At 37.8% G+C, this 20,305-nt stretch overlaps 1 protein-coding gene across 1 annotated transcript in view; it reads right to left on the bottom strand.

The window, feature by feature from the left end:
* tars1 (threonyl-tRNA synthetase 1) overlaps nucleotides 1-19,978 on the bottom strand; it is a 57,279-nt gene extending 37,301 nt beyond the window's left edge. Inside the window, exons 1-3 of the mRNA XM_028805542.2 lie at nucleotides 19,792-19,978; nucleotides 10,949-11,026; nucleotides 3,996-4,186 (exon numbers count right to left, since the gene is read on the bottom strand). Coding sequence (XP_028661375.1) covers nucleotides 3,996-4,186; nucleotides 10,949-11,026; nucleotides 19,792-19,845 — 323 coding nt within the window. The 5' untranslated portion in view covers nucleotides 19,846-19,978. The remainder of the gene's footprint in view (nucleotides 1-3,995; nucleotides 4,187-10,948; nucleotides 11,027-19,791) is intronic.
* Between the last annotated feature and the right edge of the window lie 327 nt (nucleotides 19,979-20,305).

Genomic DNA, 20,305 nt, shown 5'->3' with positions numbered 1-20,305 from the left:
CGTCATTCGAGGTGACTGGAATCGATAGGGGAATCGTTTGCAAAAATGGCAAACAATTCCAAGGAATTGAAACAGTGGAAACCGGTTCTCAACAAGAACCCGTTTTCGATTCCCATCCCTACCTGCGACATTGACACGCAAATGCTACGACAGCTTCGGTCGCGCAACGGAATCAGCTGCTGACTTGTAATCAAAGCTTCATTGGTTCGATCCCGGCCGAGTCAGTTTGGAGAACTGAGCTGATCGTAGTCTTACTATTTTAGAATAAAACCATACACTTGATTCCAGTCTGTAACAGCCGGTGTAATTTATAATACTTGTAAAGGTTAGCTTTGTTTTTTTCTATTCTGTTATTCTCTCCGCCGCGTTCATGTTCCCAACTTCAAACCCCCACCCCGCCTCCCCCCCAACGTATTTGACACTGCTGTTTTCACATAGACGCGCTATAACAGAGGTACACTCAACTCATGCCAATGATTCTACATCGGATCAAGAATGCACTTTTGCCATCACTGTACTTTGTATATGTACATGGGAACCTCTGCACTCGTGACTTTACGCTGTAGACCCGGCTCTTACATGCAAAGGACGGTGCATGTGCCCAAAACATTAACATTTATATGTTATTTACATAAAAGCCAGATCTGATGTAGAACCGTCATCATGTAAGTAAATAACTCAAGGTAAATAACACTTGATTTACCTATTTACCTTTATTCATTTACTTACTTCCTACAGCGTAAAGTCACGAGTGCACAGCTTCCCATGTACATATACAAAGTACAGCGATGGCAAAAGTACATTCTTGATCCGATGTAGAACCCTTGTCATGTAAGTAAATAACTCAAGGTAAATAGGTAAATAACATTAGATCTGGCTTTTATGTAAGTAACATATAAATGTTAATGTTTTGGGCACATGCACCGTTCTTTGTATGTAAAAGCCAGACCTACAGCATAAAGTCACAAGTGAACTGCAGAGCTTCCTCTGTTTGATCGTCAAGGGCATGCTCACAAATTACACGTGTAATGTCATAAAAATACCTGCCGACACTTTAGTATGCGAGCAATGGTACAAGAATGTAGTTAGACTTTTTTTGGGGACACACACCACGCTAGTGTTTAGATCGGGAAGGTGTAGTGTTGGCGAAATAAATAACATGCAAGCTATAGCGCATCTTTATGTGATCCAAATAAATAACATGCGAGCTATAGCGCGTCTTTATGTGAAAACAGCAGTGTCAGATGGGGGGGGGGGGAAAGAGTGGGGGGGGGGGTTGGGTAGGGTAGAATGAAGAGAATGAAACTGAATATTAAAAAAAAAAAAAAAACGAAACTAACCTTTACAAGTATCATAAATTACACCGGCTGTTACAGACTGAAATCAAATGTATGTTTTTATTCTAAAATAGTAAGAATAAGAGCAGTTTACTTCTCAAAACGGAGTCATGCAGGATCGAACTCGTGACCTTTTGATTCCCAGTCAGCAGCAGATACCATTGCACCACGGCAGTTATATTTTTGAATAAAAGCGCACTTGTTCTGTTATATTTGTACCTTTTGTGAAAGTGTGTCTTTGATATTTGGACTTCAGGCTTCATACATTATATAGTTTATACCTACATTTTGTCAATTACTACTAGAATATGAAAAAAACGAAAACGGAACACACATGAAATGTGTGTGTTCCAAATAACAATCTATTATTTCCACTCTAAAACTCCACTTCACTCCCAGATAATCAATCAAGGCATGAGCTGGGAGAAGTTCGTGCATGTTCTAAGTCGGTGGGGGGATGGAATAGTCGGCAGCTTGCCTTTATCAGCACATTTAGAGGACAAAAGATGCTGGCGGAGAGGTGTGAACGGATTTAAGAAGTGATTTAAGGTGGGACGGATCTACACGTTTTTTCGTAGGCTCTGGTAATTCTAGTGTTAATGGAATATTTTTTGCAAGTTTTGTGACATTTTGTGGAAAACCTCAGATGATGCTGCACAGCGCTACTTAAAAGGACTGCAAATCCCAGCAACCCTGGGAGTTCTACATCATTGAGCAGCTTCTAGGTGAAAGATGAGGGCACTGTGTCATGAGTGAACGTTTTGTTGGATTTCTTTAGTATCTGTAATATAAATCACCATATCATAAATATACACAAAATTTTTTATAATTTTCTTTACCCGACCTGTTCATACTTAAAACAGGTTTATAAAAATGTTTAAAATTTTGGAAGCCTTTGTTTTCATACAATTTTAAATAGTTTTGTATTCAAGTAAAGAAAACATCTTTGCGATATGGAGATTGGAATAAACTAATAATGTTTGACAAAAAGATTTTTGATAAATGACCTAGCTGTTCCTTAATTTGTATCATTATAAACCTGCAGTTGGTTTGGTTTAATTTTATGGTTTTGTGATCTATTGTAAACCAGTAACAGCATACTGCACGATAACGTGCAGTGAATACACTTGACTTGAGCTCTTTCTCTGTACATTTATCATTCGTTTGCTCAGAGGTTGATGCGCTTGCTACTTCCTGAGCAGCTCTTCTTTTCTCCACCCTGGCAGCCCGCTGCTTCTCTTCTTTCATCGGCATCTTTTCGCGTTAAAACTGATTAAGTTAGTTTTTGTGTTGCAATTACTTGGTACGTTTTCTTTAATTTTTCACTTAAGATAGCACTTAAGTCTTCAATCTGCCTCAAGAATGATTAGCAAAGGTGGTAGGGAATAAGAACGGCGCCCATACACATGCGCGGCAAGGCCGCCGTGCTGCACGCTGCCGAGAGTTGATTCTACAATAAAATCAAATAAAAATAAAAAGAGTAATAAAACTCATCACCCCGAAAGCGGATAGTAGACATCACATAGTATATGTGTACCAACTTTCAAGTCAATAGGTGAAACATTTTGCGAGCTACAGGTGATTTAAAATCCTGGACAGACAAATGAACAGCCACAGTAGCGTATTATACAAGAAGATAAATTAAAAAAAAAAAAAAAAAAAAAAAATCACATCTGTACCACATTTGTGTGGAAAATGTTGGTACTCAGTTGCAGTGTGAACGTAGCACAAATTTGTTTTCAAAAATCAAATGTAAGGTGTCATGTTGCAATTAGGCTTTAGGCTGTAGTGGTTTAATAATGGTTTGGTTATGAAAAACAGACATTCTAAAAAACGAGTAACAGGCTAAAATAATAAAAATGATAACTATTAAACAGAAACAACAGGACATGCTTTAAATTGGATCATAACCAGTAACCATAAAAATCACTGCAGTGAAACTATAAAAAACAAACATAGAAAACTAGTGTACAAACCACAAGGGCCATATACGTTGTTCTGGACTGAGTATGGCAGTCTTTAATCAGATTTACCTATAGTGATGATTGGGGATTAATATCCATATAGACGTGGAAACTGACACTTTTGACAAATGTTTTACTCATCTGTTAAACACAATAGAGTTTGGCCTTGTTATAATCATGCATTAGATGTAACATTCAAAATTATTGTAACTACTAAAATGAACTATACTCAATTACAATATCTTGTCCAAAGAACATACTTTTTTTTTATTTAAACCAAAAGCACCTACAGAAGTGACAGAATATAATTTTTGCCTTGTACATAGTGCATGTCATTAAGTTCTTTCCCATAGCAGGTTTACCCACGCACCTGGAGATTTGTACAAATGTGTACTTGATTATATGGTTGACCACGTTCATACCAAGAATACCTTAAGGGAAAGACCTACTTTAACAATACAAATCCAATAAAATAAACTACCAAGAACAGGTGCATCAACTTGGATTATTATTGCTGAATTTTGAATGCCATTATAAAAAGCCAGATTGTCCAGTCACTTTCAGATTTAAAGAGATGTCTATAGTTTCACACTGATGATTCGGGCTGTGTCTTTAAGTTGTATGTTTTGAGATCTTAAAACATAATATTTTTGAATTAATAAAACAATATTTAAAAGAAGAAACATTACTGTACCTAATTCCACAAGCAATCTGATAAGGTGTTGTTTTCCAAGACTCTGCATCAATCTGCTTCCCATCTAGAAGAGTGACTTTGATAGGCTTACTTTCTTTCGCAGACTTTTCAGCAAGCAGCAAATCATGCTCTTCTTTCAGTTTGTTGTATAGAGCTAAACGGTCTTCAATATACTTGGGCCAAGGTTTCAGCTAAAATAAATAAATAATTAAAATAAAAAAAATAAATCACCAAAACAATCTTCAGATGAGTAACTTGTTTACAGTACATTCAAAGAGAACATGTATCTGAATTGCCTAAAGTAGCTCATATGCTTGTGTATGCTGATGTAATAATGCTGCTACCATTATCATCACCCGTTTAACAGATATATTCTAGGTTTACCCAGGTTAGGTTCTCCTCCACTCTTTGGGTCTCACTCCAAAGGATGCCCAGGACTATATTCTTTTCATACCATTAATATTACCACCTCCAGCCATGTCTTCTTTGGTCTCCCCTTTGGCTCCATCTCTTCCACCTCATCCTCCATCTTGCACACTGCTTCTCCTAATCATCCTCTGCCCATTCTCTGCCAAACTACCTTAATTTGCTTGTCCTTAGGAAAACACCTACATACTCCACATCTTTCCAGCATTTACTTTGAGTCTTTCTGACCCAAACTAGATTTTCATTTTAGCATCTTCTCCTTCACTTTACTTTTTGCCATTAACATGAAATAAATGGCATAAAAGAGTTCTCACGGAAATGCTTCATACACTTCCCTGGTTGCCACCTCAATCACGATCATGAAAAGCAACAGAATCAGAATGGATCCCTAGTGAATCCCCACTTTCAGATCAATGCTTTCAATCGCTCTATCTGGTATTCTGAACGACTGTGCAGCTAATGACTACAGACATTAATAATATTCATCCACCTTCAACTTTCTTCATCCCCTCCTCACCACATCTTGTTGCACGTTCTTCACATCTACAAATACATATTGGGGTCACTTTTCTTTAACCCAATGCTTTTTTTGCATATCCCTCAAAGCCAGGCATGAAACCAATCTGCATTTCACCAGATTTTGCAGAACTTTGGATTATTTTCACTAGCACTCTTTCAATCAACTTATTTACTTGGCCCAAAAGTTTAACTGCTCAATATGATCCACACTCCAAAAGATCGCCCTTTATACTTTGTACACTGAAATAGACACACTCCTTTTCCAATTTTCAGAAATCCTACCTTAATTCACAGTCATGTTGCACAGATCCATCAACCATTTAACTTTCATGTAATGCACACCTAAAACACGTTATCTTTGGCCAAGTTGATTTGCAATTTTGAATTCTTTCTCTTCCCTTTGTCATTTTGCAGCTAACTTGCAAACTCCCCTCAATTACTTCTTACACTCTTGTAGCTGCTCTTCTACTATTTTTCCTGGCTTCCTTATAGATCGCCTTGTTACCTCAAACCTGTGTTTTGATGCTCCTTTTAGCATCTTCTCATTTACTTAACTAACAATCTCTATCTCATTATTCTACTCAGTATTCCCTTGTGTTCAAGCAGTGCCTTTGTCCAAATGGAAACAACTATTGTGCCCATTTCACCATCAGATTCATATGTCACTAACTTCCCATTTCACTAACTTCTACTCATTCTACTCAATATTCCCTTGTGTTCAAGCAGTGCCTTTGTCCAAATGGAAACAACTATTGTGCCCATTTTACCATTAGATTCATATGTCACTAACTTGTTTTATTTCTTCTTAAACACTGTGTTGCACATAACTATTTCCATCACATCAGCAATTGCCACTAATATCTCATCCTCAAAAATCCCTAGTATCAAAGATAAAGCCTTGGACACCCTCATAAAGATCAGCACTGGCTAAACCTGCTCATTCATGTCACCACCTATTACAGTTACCTCTATCACCTCCAACTCAGCTTAACAACTTCAACATGCTAACTCACCCTCTTCACCGTCGCTATACCATGTGCCCATTTTTCAGTACACCAACACCATCACTGCTAGCACTTCCACATCAGAAATTCTTTTGCCTTCCACTCTTCCCACCAAACATTCTCACACCTTTACCTTGCCATTTTGTTTCATGTATGCAGCACACATGTACTTTCCTTTTTTTAAACACTTTCACCACTTCACCCTATTATCCAGACAACCGCTATACAATCCTCATTCTGTCAACTTCACATCTCTTACTCACTGCTTCTCCTTCATTTCTCCTGCCACCAAAACCGACTTGCCATAGTGCATCCGGTCTAGGACCACCATAAACAGGGTTTACCCAATTTGTTCACTGGCCGAGTACCCCAGCTTTCTGCTTGACATAGATAGGTGGGGGCACCCTTATGGTACTGTGGGATGTTTCCTACGAATAATTTGTAACACTAATATTTGTATCTTGCCATCAAGGACAATACTGGAGCACAAACTTTCAAGGCTCCGTCTAAGTCACCCGCTACAACATGCAAGAGACATCACATCTTTATTATAGGCTGACCAATTCTGAAAAGAAAAAAAATCTCTCTCTTTAACTTACTTAAAAATAGAACTGTATGTGGAGACAATTATGAGTAGATTCAATATTTAGTATAGACTACAATCTGGTATCATGCTTTCAAAAAAGAATAATGATGATTTCATTTTTCAAAAAAATGTATTTCACTGCACTTCACTTTATAAATGCCTATGATGCAATACTTTTTTTCTGAGAGAAACAGCTTAATATGTTAATTAAAATTTGGATTGGTCAGCTTATTTTACTAAATAGACTGTTCTTATCCAAAACAAAGCCTATGACATTTTACTTTCAACTCCTGTCATATGTTTCATATTACATCACAATGTAACTCCGTTAATTCATCTCTGTGCCTGTGGTAAAATAATGTTGTAAACTGTGTCATGCTATCTATATAAATACACTGATTGAACCTCTCATTATAGGCATTCATCAGAAAAAAGTGAGATTAAAATAAAAAGTCAAACATGGAAACACACAATCTTATTCCAACTGAACTCTTTGTTGTAATTTGTATGTGTAATGAGGATTACGCAAACCATAACATAGAAGACTGTGATACTAGTTTATAATCAGCCAACCATTAAAAAAAATGGAATGGAAGGCAGAAGTTGCAAAGGAAAAGGACTATACACCAATCCTACCCTATCAATTATTTTCATCTATGAAGTTTACAGCTGTCCATATCCTGTGTTAACACGATTACCATTGTAGTGTTGAACAAATAGCTACAGGTATCTCCATTACCACTAATTTAGCCATAGTCTGTCTAAGACATATGAAGTATAGGTCGAGTATTATCATAATGCTTATTGTTTGTATTCCAAATTACTTCTTAATTGCAAGTACATTACTTCATGTTAATGAAAGACATTTTGATGGATTCCCAATTGTGCATTTGTTCTTCCACATGATAAATTGACTGAATGTTCTATTGATCCGAGAGGATTTTTAGACCTGAACCTTCAATTTTTTTTTGTCTTTGTAAATTTTACTAAAAATGGCCTCTTTATTACAAACATCCATCCATCCATTTTCCAACCCGCTGAATCCGAACACAAGGTCACGGGGGTCTGCTGGAGCCAATCCCAGCCAACACAGGGCACAAGGCAGGAACCAATCCACCCAGGACACACACAAACACACCCACACACCAAGCACACACTAGGGCCAATTTAGAATCACCAATCCACCTAACCTGCATGTCTTTGGACTGTGGGAGGAAACCCACGCAGACACGGGGAGATCATGCAAACTCCATGCAGGGAGGACCCGGGAAGCAGACCCAGGTCCCCAGGACTCCCAAGTGCGAGGCAGCAGCACTACCCACTGCGCCACCGTTGTTACAAACAATCTAATGAAAACATCCAAGTTTGCACAGTTTAACTACAGCATCTGCAACATTTTTATTTTTGTATCTGTTTATTGGCAGCTGGTAACAGAAAAAGAAAAAAATGAGAAATTATAATTTTGAAAGAAAAGTAAACTAAAACAAAAAAAAAACTGAACATAGAACCACGTGCCACTAAAAAGAGTAAAATTAATACATGTTATTGCAAGCAAGCACTGACTTCAAATGATAAGAAATATTTGTAAGAGCTGCCAAGCATGTTTTGTTCAAATAATGAGCGGAACATTCTTTTAATACACATTATTACCTTTACTTCACTGGCTACTTCTTTCTATGAAGTACAAAGCTGTTCATGTGGAAATATGATGTGTAAAGACAAACTAATATATATGCATGCAGGGGTGTAAAAATATTGCTCCGTTTAGTTTGATAAGAGGCTCTCATTTCAAAATTTGAGGAGAATAAAACAATATATTGTACAGAGTACAAAAAGAAACAGTGATTATAAGAGCTACTTGAATTGCGTGAGGTGTGTTAAATTTAAAAAAGCAAGTCCATAGTGTGGGTAGCCCCTCTTTCCATTGAAAAACCTCCCATACTCCTTTTCCCCAAAAGAAAAAGATACAATGAAAAAAAAAGACTTTCTAACATACTTCGTTGAAGACAACACTGCACTTGGGAACACTTTAGCTTCCCTTTAAAGTTCCAAGTGGTACTGTCCATCAAGTGGCAGGGCGTAAACATACAGTGCGACAAATATGTCAAACAACAGTAACATACACCTGTGTTAATATCACAAACATGTTGACTAATATACATAGAAATCATCCTTCTCTGTTAATTGGTGGAACCAGAAGAAAATATGAAGCAACACAGCTAAGTCTTACTACAGCATTTTGGCAGACTTTCCTGGCTGATTCAATCAGTCATAAAGAAATCACTGCAGTAGCCGACATGGTTATAGTGGTAGAAACAAGACATTGTTCGATAGTGCCGAATGCAGGATTATACAACATATATGTCCTTGAACCACAATGACTGTGATGTTCCCTGCATTGTATGAAAAGACAAAAGCTCAACCTGAATTGAACTTGAAGATGAATTGTGAAAAGTAAACACTTCTGTTCTAACTACAGATTGATGTTTAAGACTGCAGTGAACTACTTAACCATACCGGAAAACGACCTTACAGCAGAAAGGGGAAAGGAAAATGAAAAGACACACGCTTCCAACACAATCAGTTGAGTGACACTGGTGAAAACCTGGCCAGAGAGATAAAAAAGGCAGTAACAGCACTGAAACTAGAGAGAGGAAATGTGACTATTCTGTGAACAATGACAATAGAAAAAATAATGTGAATGCAATAGTGATTTCTGTTCTGGAGTCACAAATAGGATGTTTTACGCATCACCTTGCAAGGAGCAGAAAAATAATATGTTGACCTGAACAAGAGGTACTGTACCAATTTAATATTTCAATTACATGATAATTTTCATGTTAGTATGATTACTTACCTTGATCTTTTTTAATGTTGCATTTCATAGGTATATACATTTTATAAATGTTAATATTTTGATCATTTATATTTATGCAGAGTTCGAACAAAGAAAAAGGCCTGTCACCTCATCAGAAAAGACATTAGATTCATCACCAGATGAGAAGAAATCTGCTAAGTCTGAACTGTTTGGGGAGTTGTTTAGGGAGCTGTTAGTGGCCCAGGAAACAAGTAACAAGTCATTTGCCAGAGCTGCTGTGTATCAGCAGATGTCGTGCACAGTGGACTAAATTCCATTGTATTCTGTTCCACTTGCATGGTGAGAAAGAAAAAAAAAAATACATACCACATATCTTCAAATTTGAAAGTTAGCTCAGCTTTACTATATCAAAAATGTATGGAAATCGTGAAAACACTATTTTATCAAACGAAATCATGAACTTTGTAAAATAATAACACCCTGATATATACATAACAATGACCACAACTGTTCTGCAAGTCAGTGACTCCAAAAGGTCTTAGTTATGCCTGTTTTGCTACCCAATGTGGGTATTTTTACTATTTTTAATAAATGACTATTTTAAAAAGATGTAAATGCACCTTTGATACACCTTTGATGCACTTATACAGGGCATCTACAATAAAACTTTTGACGGTGGGTCACAGAGAAGCTGTGTAAATCAAGAATCACATATGGCTGGCACATTTTAGGAGTCCTTAGTTTAAAGAAATATGAAAAAAGATGTTATTTGCTCAAAGGGAAAATCTTACTGACAGTTGGTCACATGTGACTAAAAATAAATAAGAATAACATAAAATAATAAAATAATTTAATTCAATTAAAATGCATAGATTTGTTAAAGTGACATTTCTAACCAGCTTAATCGAAAGAAAATGACATCATATAAAAACTGATCAATCAATTGGAGAAATTTTTAAAATGTAAGTATTTTTTGGAATCATTTAAGGAATGTAAAAGTAAGGTTAAAAAAATTGCAAAATTTGACAAACAGAGGGCAAATTTGAATAAAATCATGTAAATATCCAACAAGCTATGCACTTGACCAATGCTTTTTAATTTTCATATTGAAGAAATCTGACAAAACTTCAATATCAATTAATCAAAATGATTTTTTTTTTAATTAATTTGTCTACATAGGTCTTCATTCGTTTGATCGAAAATCCAACATGCTAACCACTTGAGCAACACTGATAATTCATATATACAGTATGTGTTGGCTAAAAGCACTATATAAATGTGCATTCACTAAAAGTATAATGAAATGAAAAATTTTTATTTGACATATTAATGTACAGATCCCGGGTCAAACTGATAAAATATTGCATTGTCACTTGAGATCAGCAAGCATGCAAAGAACCGAAAGGAAATTGGTTCAGTAAAAGTGGGTAAAAAATTGATCACAAACTTTGACCCAAACAGAGAGGGCAAGTTGAATAAAATTGTGTAGTAATAATAATAATCTTCAATCATCTAACAGTAACATTTAATGAATGTATTGTATGTACTTATACAATGCATATTTTAATAGACACGTTTATAAAAAAAGACCTACTCTCACCTCTGAACGGCCATCCTGGTCAGAGGTTGGTTTACCTTTCTTCTTCCCACCATCAGTGCATTTCCCTTCTTTACATCCCTGAAAAACATGTAGTAGTAGTAAACAAAATATATCAAAGTTCAAAATTCTTTTAGGAAGCACTTTTTTAGCCATGAACAGGTCAATTGAATACCATTTAAACCTGGTGGAATTTTGGACAACTGACTTCAAAGCTAAGACACATACTGTATACTTTCCTGTATACTGCTGTACAAAGAAAATTACCTATTTCTATAATATCAAAATTCACTCTTTTACAATAAAAAAAACAAGTAAAAATATGCATAATGGAAAGATAACATTTTTTAGCTTGTCTTCAAGAAAACAAAATACACTGCCTATAAAAAATGTTAAGGAAACACTACCACTATCTTTTAACAGCTGATAGCTACAGGGAGTACTTCATTAACAGCGCAAGCTGATTGCGAATGATACATGTGCTTCCATTAAAAAGAAAGCAATGATTGTAGACTTTCAACAACAGAAACAGATTTTACTGTCTTTTTTCAGATAAATACTAAAGCATTTAAGTTGTAATTATGATTTTTCTGTTTCTTTTAATAATATGTTTTCAAGCACCAACACAAAAAAATCATTAACATTTAGTGTACACTACACTGCACTGCACTGCATTTAGAACAGTATTTGAGGCTTGTCTGAATTAAAGTACAGACAGACATTTATTGTCAGAAGGTGCAGTCGACTCAGTGTGAGACAGATTTGCACAGAAACACAGGAGATTGTAGAGAGACAGGAACTTTATTCAAACACTGCAAACAAACATTTGTATCTTTTTCAAAAGTTTAAACTGTGCTCCATGACAAGACAGAGATGACAGTTCCGTCTCACAATTAAAAGAATGCAAACATGTCTTCCTCTTCAAAGGAGTGTGCGTCAGGAGCAGAGAATGTCAGAGAGAGAGAGAGAGAGAGAGAGATAAAAGCAAACAATCAAAAATCAATAGGGCTGTTTGGCTTTTAAGTATGCGAAGCACCGCCTGGACAAAGCAGCTGCAAGGAAGGGAGCAATGTGAAGGTAGTCTTTCAGCATTTTTTAGAGGAGCATCTGTATCCTCTAGGCCAGTGTGCGAACAGCCCCTCTGCTCACACCCCCTCCGTCAGGAGCAGAGAATGTCAGAGAGAGAGAGACAGAGACAGAGAAAAACGAATAAACAAAAATCAATACGTGCCGTTCGAGCTTTTAAGTATGCGAAGCACCGTGCAGGAAGCATGTCGCTTGACAAAGCAGCCACATGTAAGCCCAGCAAGGAAGGGAGCAATGTGAAGGTAATCTTTCAGCGTTTTTTGAGGAGCAGCCGTATCCTCTAGGGGTGCGAACAGCCCCTGTGCTCACAATATATTTGAGTTGTATTTAATACGTAATACGTGCTCTGGTTGGGTAGCTTCTCAGCCATCTGCCAATAGCGTCCCTTGTATGAAATCAACTGGACAAACCAACTGAGGAAGCATGTACCAGAAATTAAAAGACCCATTGTCTGCAGAAATCCGTGAACCAGCAAAAAATCCGCGACATATATTTAAATATGCTTACATATAAAATCCGCGATAGACTGAAGCCGCAAAAGTCGAAGCGCGATATAGCGAGGGATTACTGTAACTAAAAGAAGTTAAAATTACTGTGTAACTGAAAATGTAAACATGCCATGCCAGAATATAGACTGAGTGATGGATTTTTCTTATTAGGTGTCCTTGATACATTACGACCTAGAGTGACAGGATTTCAGCTTTAAGTTCAATAAAATTAAAGAAAGGGAGCAATTAACTGCAGTATATCGGGTAGACAAGTAGGCTGCAGCTCTTTCTATAAACAGAGAATGTGGAAGGGAATAAGTGGATCACTTAATTTTTACACCTCCTTTATGTGCCTTACCCTTTTCTGATTGGGGTTTCTAAACTCATTCTTCAGTTATACTGCCAATGGGAGGGCGTAGTGGTCTAAATCCAACTCAGAAAAGAAAGAAAGCACAGAAGTTGGCCGAGAGAGGGGGGGAAAAAAAAAATGGAGGTTCTACTTTTGCAGCTGGATAAGAACATCAAAGCTCTAGGACAGGCTGCAGTGGAGTGAAGAGGAAAACAGCAGCAATCACCAAGTACCACCACTTGCAAACATGAAAAAACTGGATAGGGTGGAGAAAATGCATGATGCTATGGTCACAGCCAGCACATGACTGCAGCTCTGTTACTTAGAGAAAGGATGTAAATGTCTTTGATGAAAGATTTGCTTTTGAGCTTTACCTGGAACAGTTTGCAGTATATACTGTATGTACCTGAATAAATGGTCAGCAGAAGAGAAACAGGGCTATCTCATTGTTGCACTACAAGGTCTGGCCAAGCAAGTTCTCAATGCTATATATAGTAGGGATAACCTTTTCCATAACCTGGTGGGAGCTCTGCAGAGACGTTTTGGTGATAAATGCCACAAAGCACAAACTCCACTTAGCCGATGAAGGCTAAACAGGCAGCCCCTGGGGTAATTTGGGACCTGTGAGGCAACGCAAAGCACCATACCTTCTGCATTAAGTTCATGTGCAAGAATATTTGGCTGTTCAAGTGTTTCTGAAAGTGCATTCATCTCCGTCTTGGTGCCATCAAGTAACAATCATGGGGCTAGCTTCAAATCCTCACAGGCAGATGAGGTGCTCAGAGTGGCAGTCACACCACAAACATGCCAAAATCTGAATATTGATGGATGACTGCAATGCCTCTTGTCTGCCCCAATATGACCCTTCCCAGATAGAAAGTGCTTGCTACTGACGTGGGGAAAACACATTTTCCCCACAGTGTGCCCAAAACCAGCCCCAAAAAACTGAGATGTTTGTGGAAAACAGAGCAAGCAGGGAAAGACACCAAAATGGAACACTGCAACAGCACAAATATGTGAGATGGTTAGGTGGGACAGTGGGATGTTTTCATCAGGACAGTGGCCTTTATGTTACAGATATATTACTTCAATATTACAATTCAGGGTCTTAGCAAGGAAGGAAAGCAAAACAGTCCACTGGTTGGCGAACTCCACAGCATCTGGACTATCACCAGTTACCAAAGTTCAATGTATGGCCCACAGACTTTGACAATTGGCATTACCAATAGCAAAGCTCAGTATCTGTACTCGTTTGTAGATATTACTGATCACTGCATCTTGGGCCTAAATTTTCTGTGGCAGTCATTGAATAATCTAGCAGTGCTTGGTAAAGATCCCACTGTGAAGATGTATTGGTCTTAGGGGCTTTGCATAGCCTAACAGAAGAAGAACAGCATAACACACAAAGATTTGTATCCTCTCCCCAGAATTGACAATGCACAGAGAGCATCTCTGGGTGGCCCTTGTTAGACCTCTGGGTGGCCATGGTTTAGACATCTGGAACTTTAATTGGAAATTAGAGTTCTTTCAACAGGCATGCCTCAAAACTCATTTGGGCATGGAAATTGTATGTTTGAAACCATGACATCTGTTTAATGCAATACCACCATTTTTGGTCATTGGGGGGAATGTGACATATTTGATGGTGTATGCTCCTGGCTTAGAGGCAGCTCACTGGAACCTCTGCAGAGTATTGGAGTGTATAAGACAAGCAGGTCTTATAATAGCTTAACCCCAAAAATGTGAGCCACTATGTGGAGAACTGGCATTATGGGGGCATATGGATGAGCCGACTCATCCAACAAACCTTGCTAGGGTGGCTGTTACAAGAGACTGGCAACACAGTAATAACATTCAATGGCCCAACTTGATTTTTTGGGGTGTTGCCTTCATTTATCACTGATCTGTCAGGAACTTTGCCAGCCTTGAACACTACCATAGAAAAGAGATGTCCATTCAAAAAACGGTGAAGAAAGGAAGATAGTATTTAAACATTTATATCCTCCCACAGTCCAAAGACATGCTGGTTAGGTGGATTGGCGATTCTAAAAAATTGGCCCTACTGTGTGCTTGGTGTGTTTGTGTGCGTCCTGCGGTGGGTTGGCACCCTGCCAGGATTGGTTCCTGCCTTGTGCCCTGTGTTGGCTGGGATTGGCTCCAGCAGACCCCCGTGACCCCTGTGTTCGGATTCAGCGGGTTGGAAAATGGATGGATGATGGATGGATAGACTGCACTTATGGAAGTTCCAGTTTAATTCTTTCTAGATCTGGATAAGCTGGTAGTTGTGGATGATGATGCAAGTGGTACAGGACTAAAGACTATGAAGGGACTAGCTGGATGAGCAGGTTGTTGTGTACTATAGTAGGGCTTCTAGTCAAGCAAAGAGTAACTACTGTATGTCCATACAATTCCTTCTAGCAGTAGTGCACACCATCCACCACTTCTTTCACCACCTATGTGGTTCCTCTTTCAGTTTGTGCATAATCCACATCTAATGGACATAATTATTTAAATTTCCATGAGCAACAGCGTCAGATAAGTACTTGAATTTTCTGCAGGAATATGACTAAGATTAAAAACTGGGAAGATGAAAAAGAATGGTAATGCTTATGTGTTATATTAGTGGTCCTGTGCAATAGTTAAGTGCAGGTAATGTTTGTGAGCACAGAAAAAAGATGCAGTCCACAGCAAGCAGGTGTCACCACTAAAGTTTGACCTCAAGGACGCTACAGTATATACACACACAAAATTTATTGTCATTATGTCTTACAGTTCAATAGTATTTATAGTATTTATTGCTAGTATTACTGGTAATCTTCTTCTAATGACCTGTCCCCCAACACTGTCCCTACTACATCAACAACACCTCTACAACTAAACCAGGAATGGCCAGTGAAAAATCCACTTCTGGCCATCAGTAATTTCCATCCATAACTGAAGACTAAGTGAGGAGACAACTAAGGAAGCTATACACAGAAAAAGCCACAGGACCAGATGGAGTCAGTCCTCATGTTCTTAAGGCCTATACTGATCAACTGTTTGGTGTCCTCTGTCACCTATTCAGTTGATCCCTGAGCCTCCAGAAAATGCTGCTGTTGTGGAAAATATCCACTGTTATTCCTATTCTAAAGAAGACAGGCACCTCTTCACTTAATGACTACAGATTAATGGCACTGGCATCTCAAATCATGAAGACATTTGACAGGCTGGTCCTGGACACTAAGAGTTCTCTTGAGGTAGACCACCTGGACCCATTACAGTCTGGCTATTGGACATGGATTAGAATGAAGGATGCAATCATCTGTTCTACAAGGCTTACTCTCACCTGGACAAAGGTAGCAGTACTGTCAGGAGTATTTTTTTATTTCCCCAGTGCCTTTAATACCATCAAGCCATCCTTGTTAAGGGTTATACTCAAAGATATAAAGATGGATGAGGCTAGGGTGTCCTGGATAATGTACTATCTGTCCGGCAGACTGCAGATTGTTATTCTCAAGGACTTTACCTATGATACGCATGTGAGCAACACTGGAGTACCACACTGAGCAGTCTTGTCACATTTCTTCTTTACTCCATACAATTCAGACTATAAATATAACACCAAGTCATGTAACTTGCAAAAGTTCTCAGCTAATTCTGCACATATGGGGTACAATGATAAGGGGGTGGTGAGACAGAATACAGGAGTCAGGGGAAGAACTCATTTGCTTGGTGCAGAATGATGTCTGCAACTTGACATCAGCAAAACCAATTAAGTAATTATTGACTTTCACCACACCAAAGAGCCTCTATGTCTAATCACTACTCAGGGAGTGGTTGTAGAGGTGGGGCACTCCTACAAGTACATGGGGGTTCACAGCAATGACAGGTCGGACTGGTCTTGTAACACAAAGGAGCTATATAAAGGGCAGAGCAGGCTCTTTTTCTTTTCCAATGAGACTGCATTCCTTTAATATGGGTAGTGGCATCCTTCACATCTTCTACAACTCTGTGATGGCCAGTGTGAACTTCTATGCTCTGGTGTGGTGTGCTGGGTCGGTAACATCACTTCATGAGAGGCTTACTAAATCAACAAACTAAAAGGGCAGGCTCAGTTATGGGACGCACTCAGGACCTTTGGAGTTATTAGCAAAGTTGAGAATTAAGACAAAAATGAGTGTCATTATGAACATGGAGTACTTTCTGCCAATGAATCATTCAGAAGAAGTGTACCAGGTGACAATACACTGCATAATGCCTTACTGTGACTACCAAGTAATAAGCTTTCTTTTGTTTTAAATTTTCTTCCTTTGTAGTCATTCTGGTTTGTGTATACATATTTATTTATCAATATATTTATTTAATGAGCTTTATTTGGGGACAAATAAAGTTCTATCTATGTAGAAAAGTCAAACATGCAGCTACAATATAGTATGTGGTATAACAACACAGTGTAGCAGAAAACAATGGCAACAGCAAATATCAATAAATGTCCAATTTTAAATTAAAAAACACATATGACAGGCAAAGCACAAACATTACATTTGTATAATATATATTTGTTTATATTATTTTCATGCTGGATGATTGTGACTCATTACACTGGATAAATAATCACAAGATCATAAACATTAATAACAAGTCTGTTGTTCCTCGGAGCTTCTGAGTTAAGTTTCTCTTCACTGGAAAGTCTGGCTGAAAGCATACTCCTCTCATTCCTTACTTGGGCTGGTGAGATATTCAAAGCCCAAATAGCTTTGGTGTCATTCTGTTTATGGGTGTAGACTTGTCAGCTTACATTTTCTGTCAATGTTTTTTTTTTTTTAATATCCTTATTTACATTTTAAACAGACACAAACTTTTAAATCAGAAAACAAAGTTATGCATGCATACATTTTAACAAAAGTTAAACACTAGATTATGTGCATTCAAAAACATTAAATAAAATGCAGCACTAAAAAGAACTTGTGCAAGCTACATTAATATCAGTAATATCCATTCAAACACACAGGGTTGAAAGGACTGTCAACATCAAGGCAGGAAACCAGTCACGGACATGAGCACACTCATGTATTGTTGGACAATGGTGGCTCTGAATCAGCACAGGCAATCAGAAGGCTGCCAGTTCAAATCCTGTAAATAACAGAAGTGATTCCACTTAACCTGCAATTGCTCCATCCTGGTTATGATGTTAACCTTAATCCTGTCCCACTACATATCCTACAACTTGCAGGGAAAACTTGGGGGTTGGTAGCAGGATTGGCACTCCAGCCGCTATAAAACTAAAACTCACACTGATCCGTTCCATTCCATTCAGACTTGTGTGGGGCTGAGGTGTCACCCGATGCATGGCTGTAGTTTGGTACTAATTTGGTTTCCTGAGGTGGTGCGTCATGTGGTGGGTGCAGCAACGCTCTGTACCAGTGCATGCTTCCAACTTTAGAGACAAACAGTCAACTTATTAACAATGACTTCTCCACTACACTATGCCAGAAGCATCTGAAAAAATATCATTTTACACAAGCAAATTGCAAAAGTAAAAATTACACATCTACAGTGCCACATTTAAAACCACATCTAATTACTGGCATCCTAAACATTTATTTAGCCAGGTTTGAAATTTGTACTGCCATTAGATAAAATTATGATCAAGTCCATAAAAGCTCAGTGTCAATAACATGCAACCATATAGGGTAACATTTGCTACAGGACTGAAGTCATTTTAATCCATTTATCCATCCATATTCTAACATGCTTCTGCGATTCAGGACTCATATATAGGCCCTAGAATCAAGACTATCATGGACACATTCATGTTCATACCAACACTCAAATCATACTACACCAATTTGGAGACACCAACATCTTTAACAAATAAATCCTTTTGACGTGGGACAGTTTAGAGACAGAGAGGGGAGATTGCGTTGGTTTGGACATGTGCAGAGGAGAGATGCTGGGTAAAAGATGCTAAGAACAGAGCTGCCAGGCAAGAGGAAAAGAGAAAGGCCTAAGCAAAGGTTTATGAATGTGGTGAGAGAGGACATGCAGGTGATGGGTGTAACAGAACAAGATGCAGAGGACAGGAAGATATGACGATCTGCAGTGGCAACCCATAACGGGAGTAGAAGAGGAATCTCAGTATAAATGAAAGAACTGGCAGAATTCACACTATATTCAGCTTAGTAATTGAACCTGGGACTAACACCTGCAAATTAATACTGCTTTTGATAGTATTTCAAGCTAAATTTAAATACTTTAGGCCAGGAAATAAGAACTGCAGATGTTAAACTTTAGCATGGTTTCACTATTTCTTAGTTTTAATGGCATATCTAATATACTGTAGAATGGTGAGTACTGTTAAATATATTACATACACTTTGCAAGATCTGTAAATCTTTACTGAATATATCGAAATGTAAAACATGAAGAATAAGATGTTTTATAAATCGAAATCAATTCATAAAAAGTATACAAATGAAAAACTAAGGAGTACAAAATAAATGAAACAAGACGTTGGAAAGACACTAGGAGAAGTATGGGTATCATGAGTAGGCACCATCCTACTCTGTTAAGGGGAGAAACGAACAGAAGTTGAGAATATGTAGCATAGTTATAAGTTATAGTTCTAAGTTTGATACGACCATCCCGTCTTGTAGAAAGCATACACTCTAAGAAATCATATGGCATCAACAACTCAATAAATACAATACAGTGAAAATGACCCATCAAAAGCATTTCATATGAGTAATGTAACATCCTTTTGACACTGCATCACTTAGCTTTGCCTGTAGATCACTTCACTAGCATTATAGTACGATTTAAATGAACACGCACAATGGATTACGTTGTAAATGTACTTAAATGTAAATGTATCCTTATTTTAATATATTAATAACGCACGCAAAACACGCCACGTGTTAATTCTTATAAAAAAAATGACTTACCTTCTGTTCAGCTTCCACTTTCATTTGTTTAATACCATCCGCAACGTCTTCCATTGTAACGAGAATTTACTTCTTCTTTTACTTGCAGTGCCTCAGTAAAATGACACTCGGCTAACACGCTCTAGTAATAATATTTGCCGGCGGAAGGAATTATTTTCTTCTTCCTGATCCGGGAGCTGATGCAACCACACGAAAGCGCTGCTAGTAAATCACGTGTCGCTACAAAGAAGAGGCGTCTTAGTTTTCAGCCAATCACAAGCCGCACAATCCTGACAGGTCAGCAGTATAATAGTTTGCAGCAGAACACGTGGCGCTTTTGTGTAGTGAGATCGGGAAGCTGACGACCTCAAGTATTTTAAAGGGCTGCAAACATCTGATGTAGCTTGTCTATTCAGAAGCAATATTTTAATGATGCAATTTAAAGCAGAAATTAACAAAGTAGTTACCCGAGTTTTTTTTTTTTAAATTTAATATTTTCATGTGGGACTCCATTATTGTAAACGTTGTATACTGT

This window comes from Erpetoichthys calabaricus, chromosome 7 (genome assembly GCF_900747795.2).
Source record: "Erpetoichthys calabaricus chromosome 7, fErpCal1.3, whole genome shotgun sequence".
In the NCBI taxonomy this organism is placed as follows: domain Eukaryota; kingdom Metazoa; phylum Chordata; class Cladistia; order Polypteriformes; family Polypteridae; genus Erpetoichthys; species Erpetoichthys calabaricus.
The sequence above is the reverse complement of the archived record's forward strand: the minus strand, read 5'-3'. Positions and strand labels throughout refer to the sequence as shown.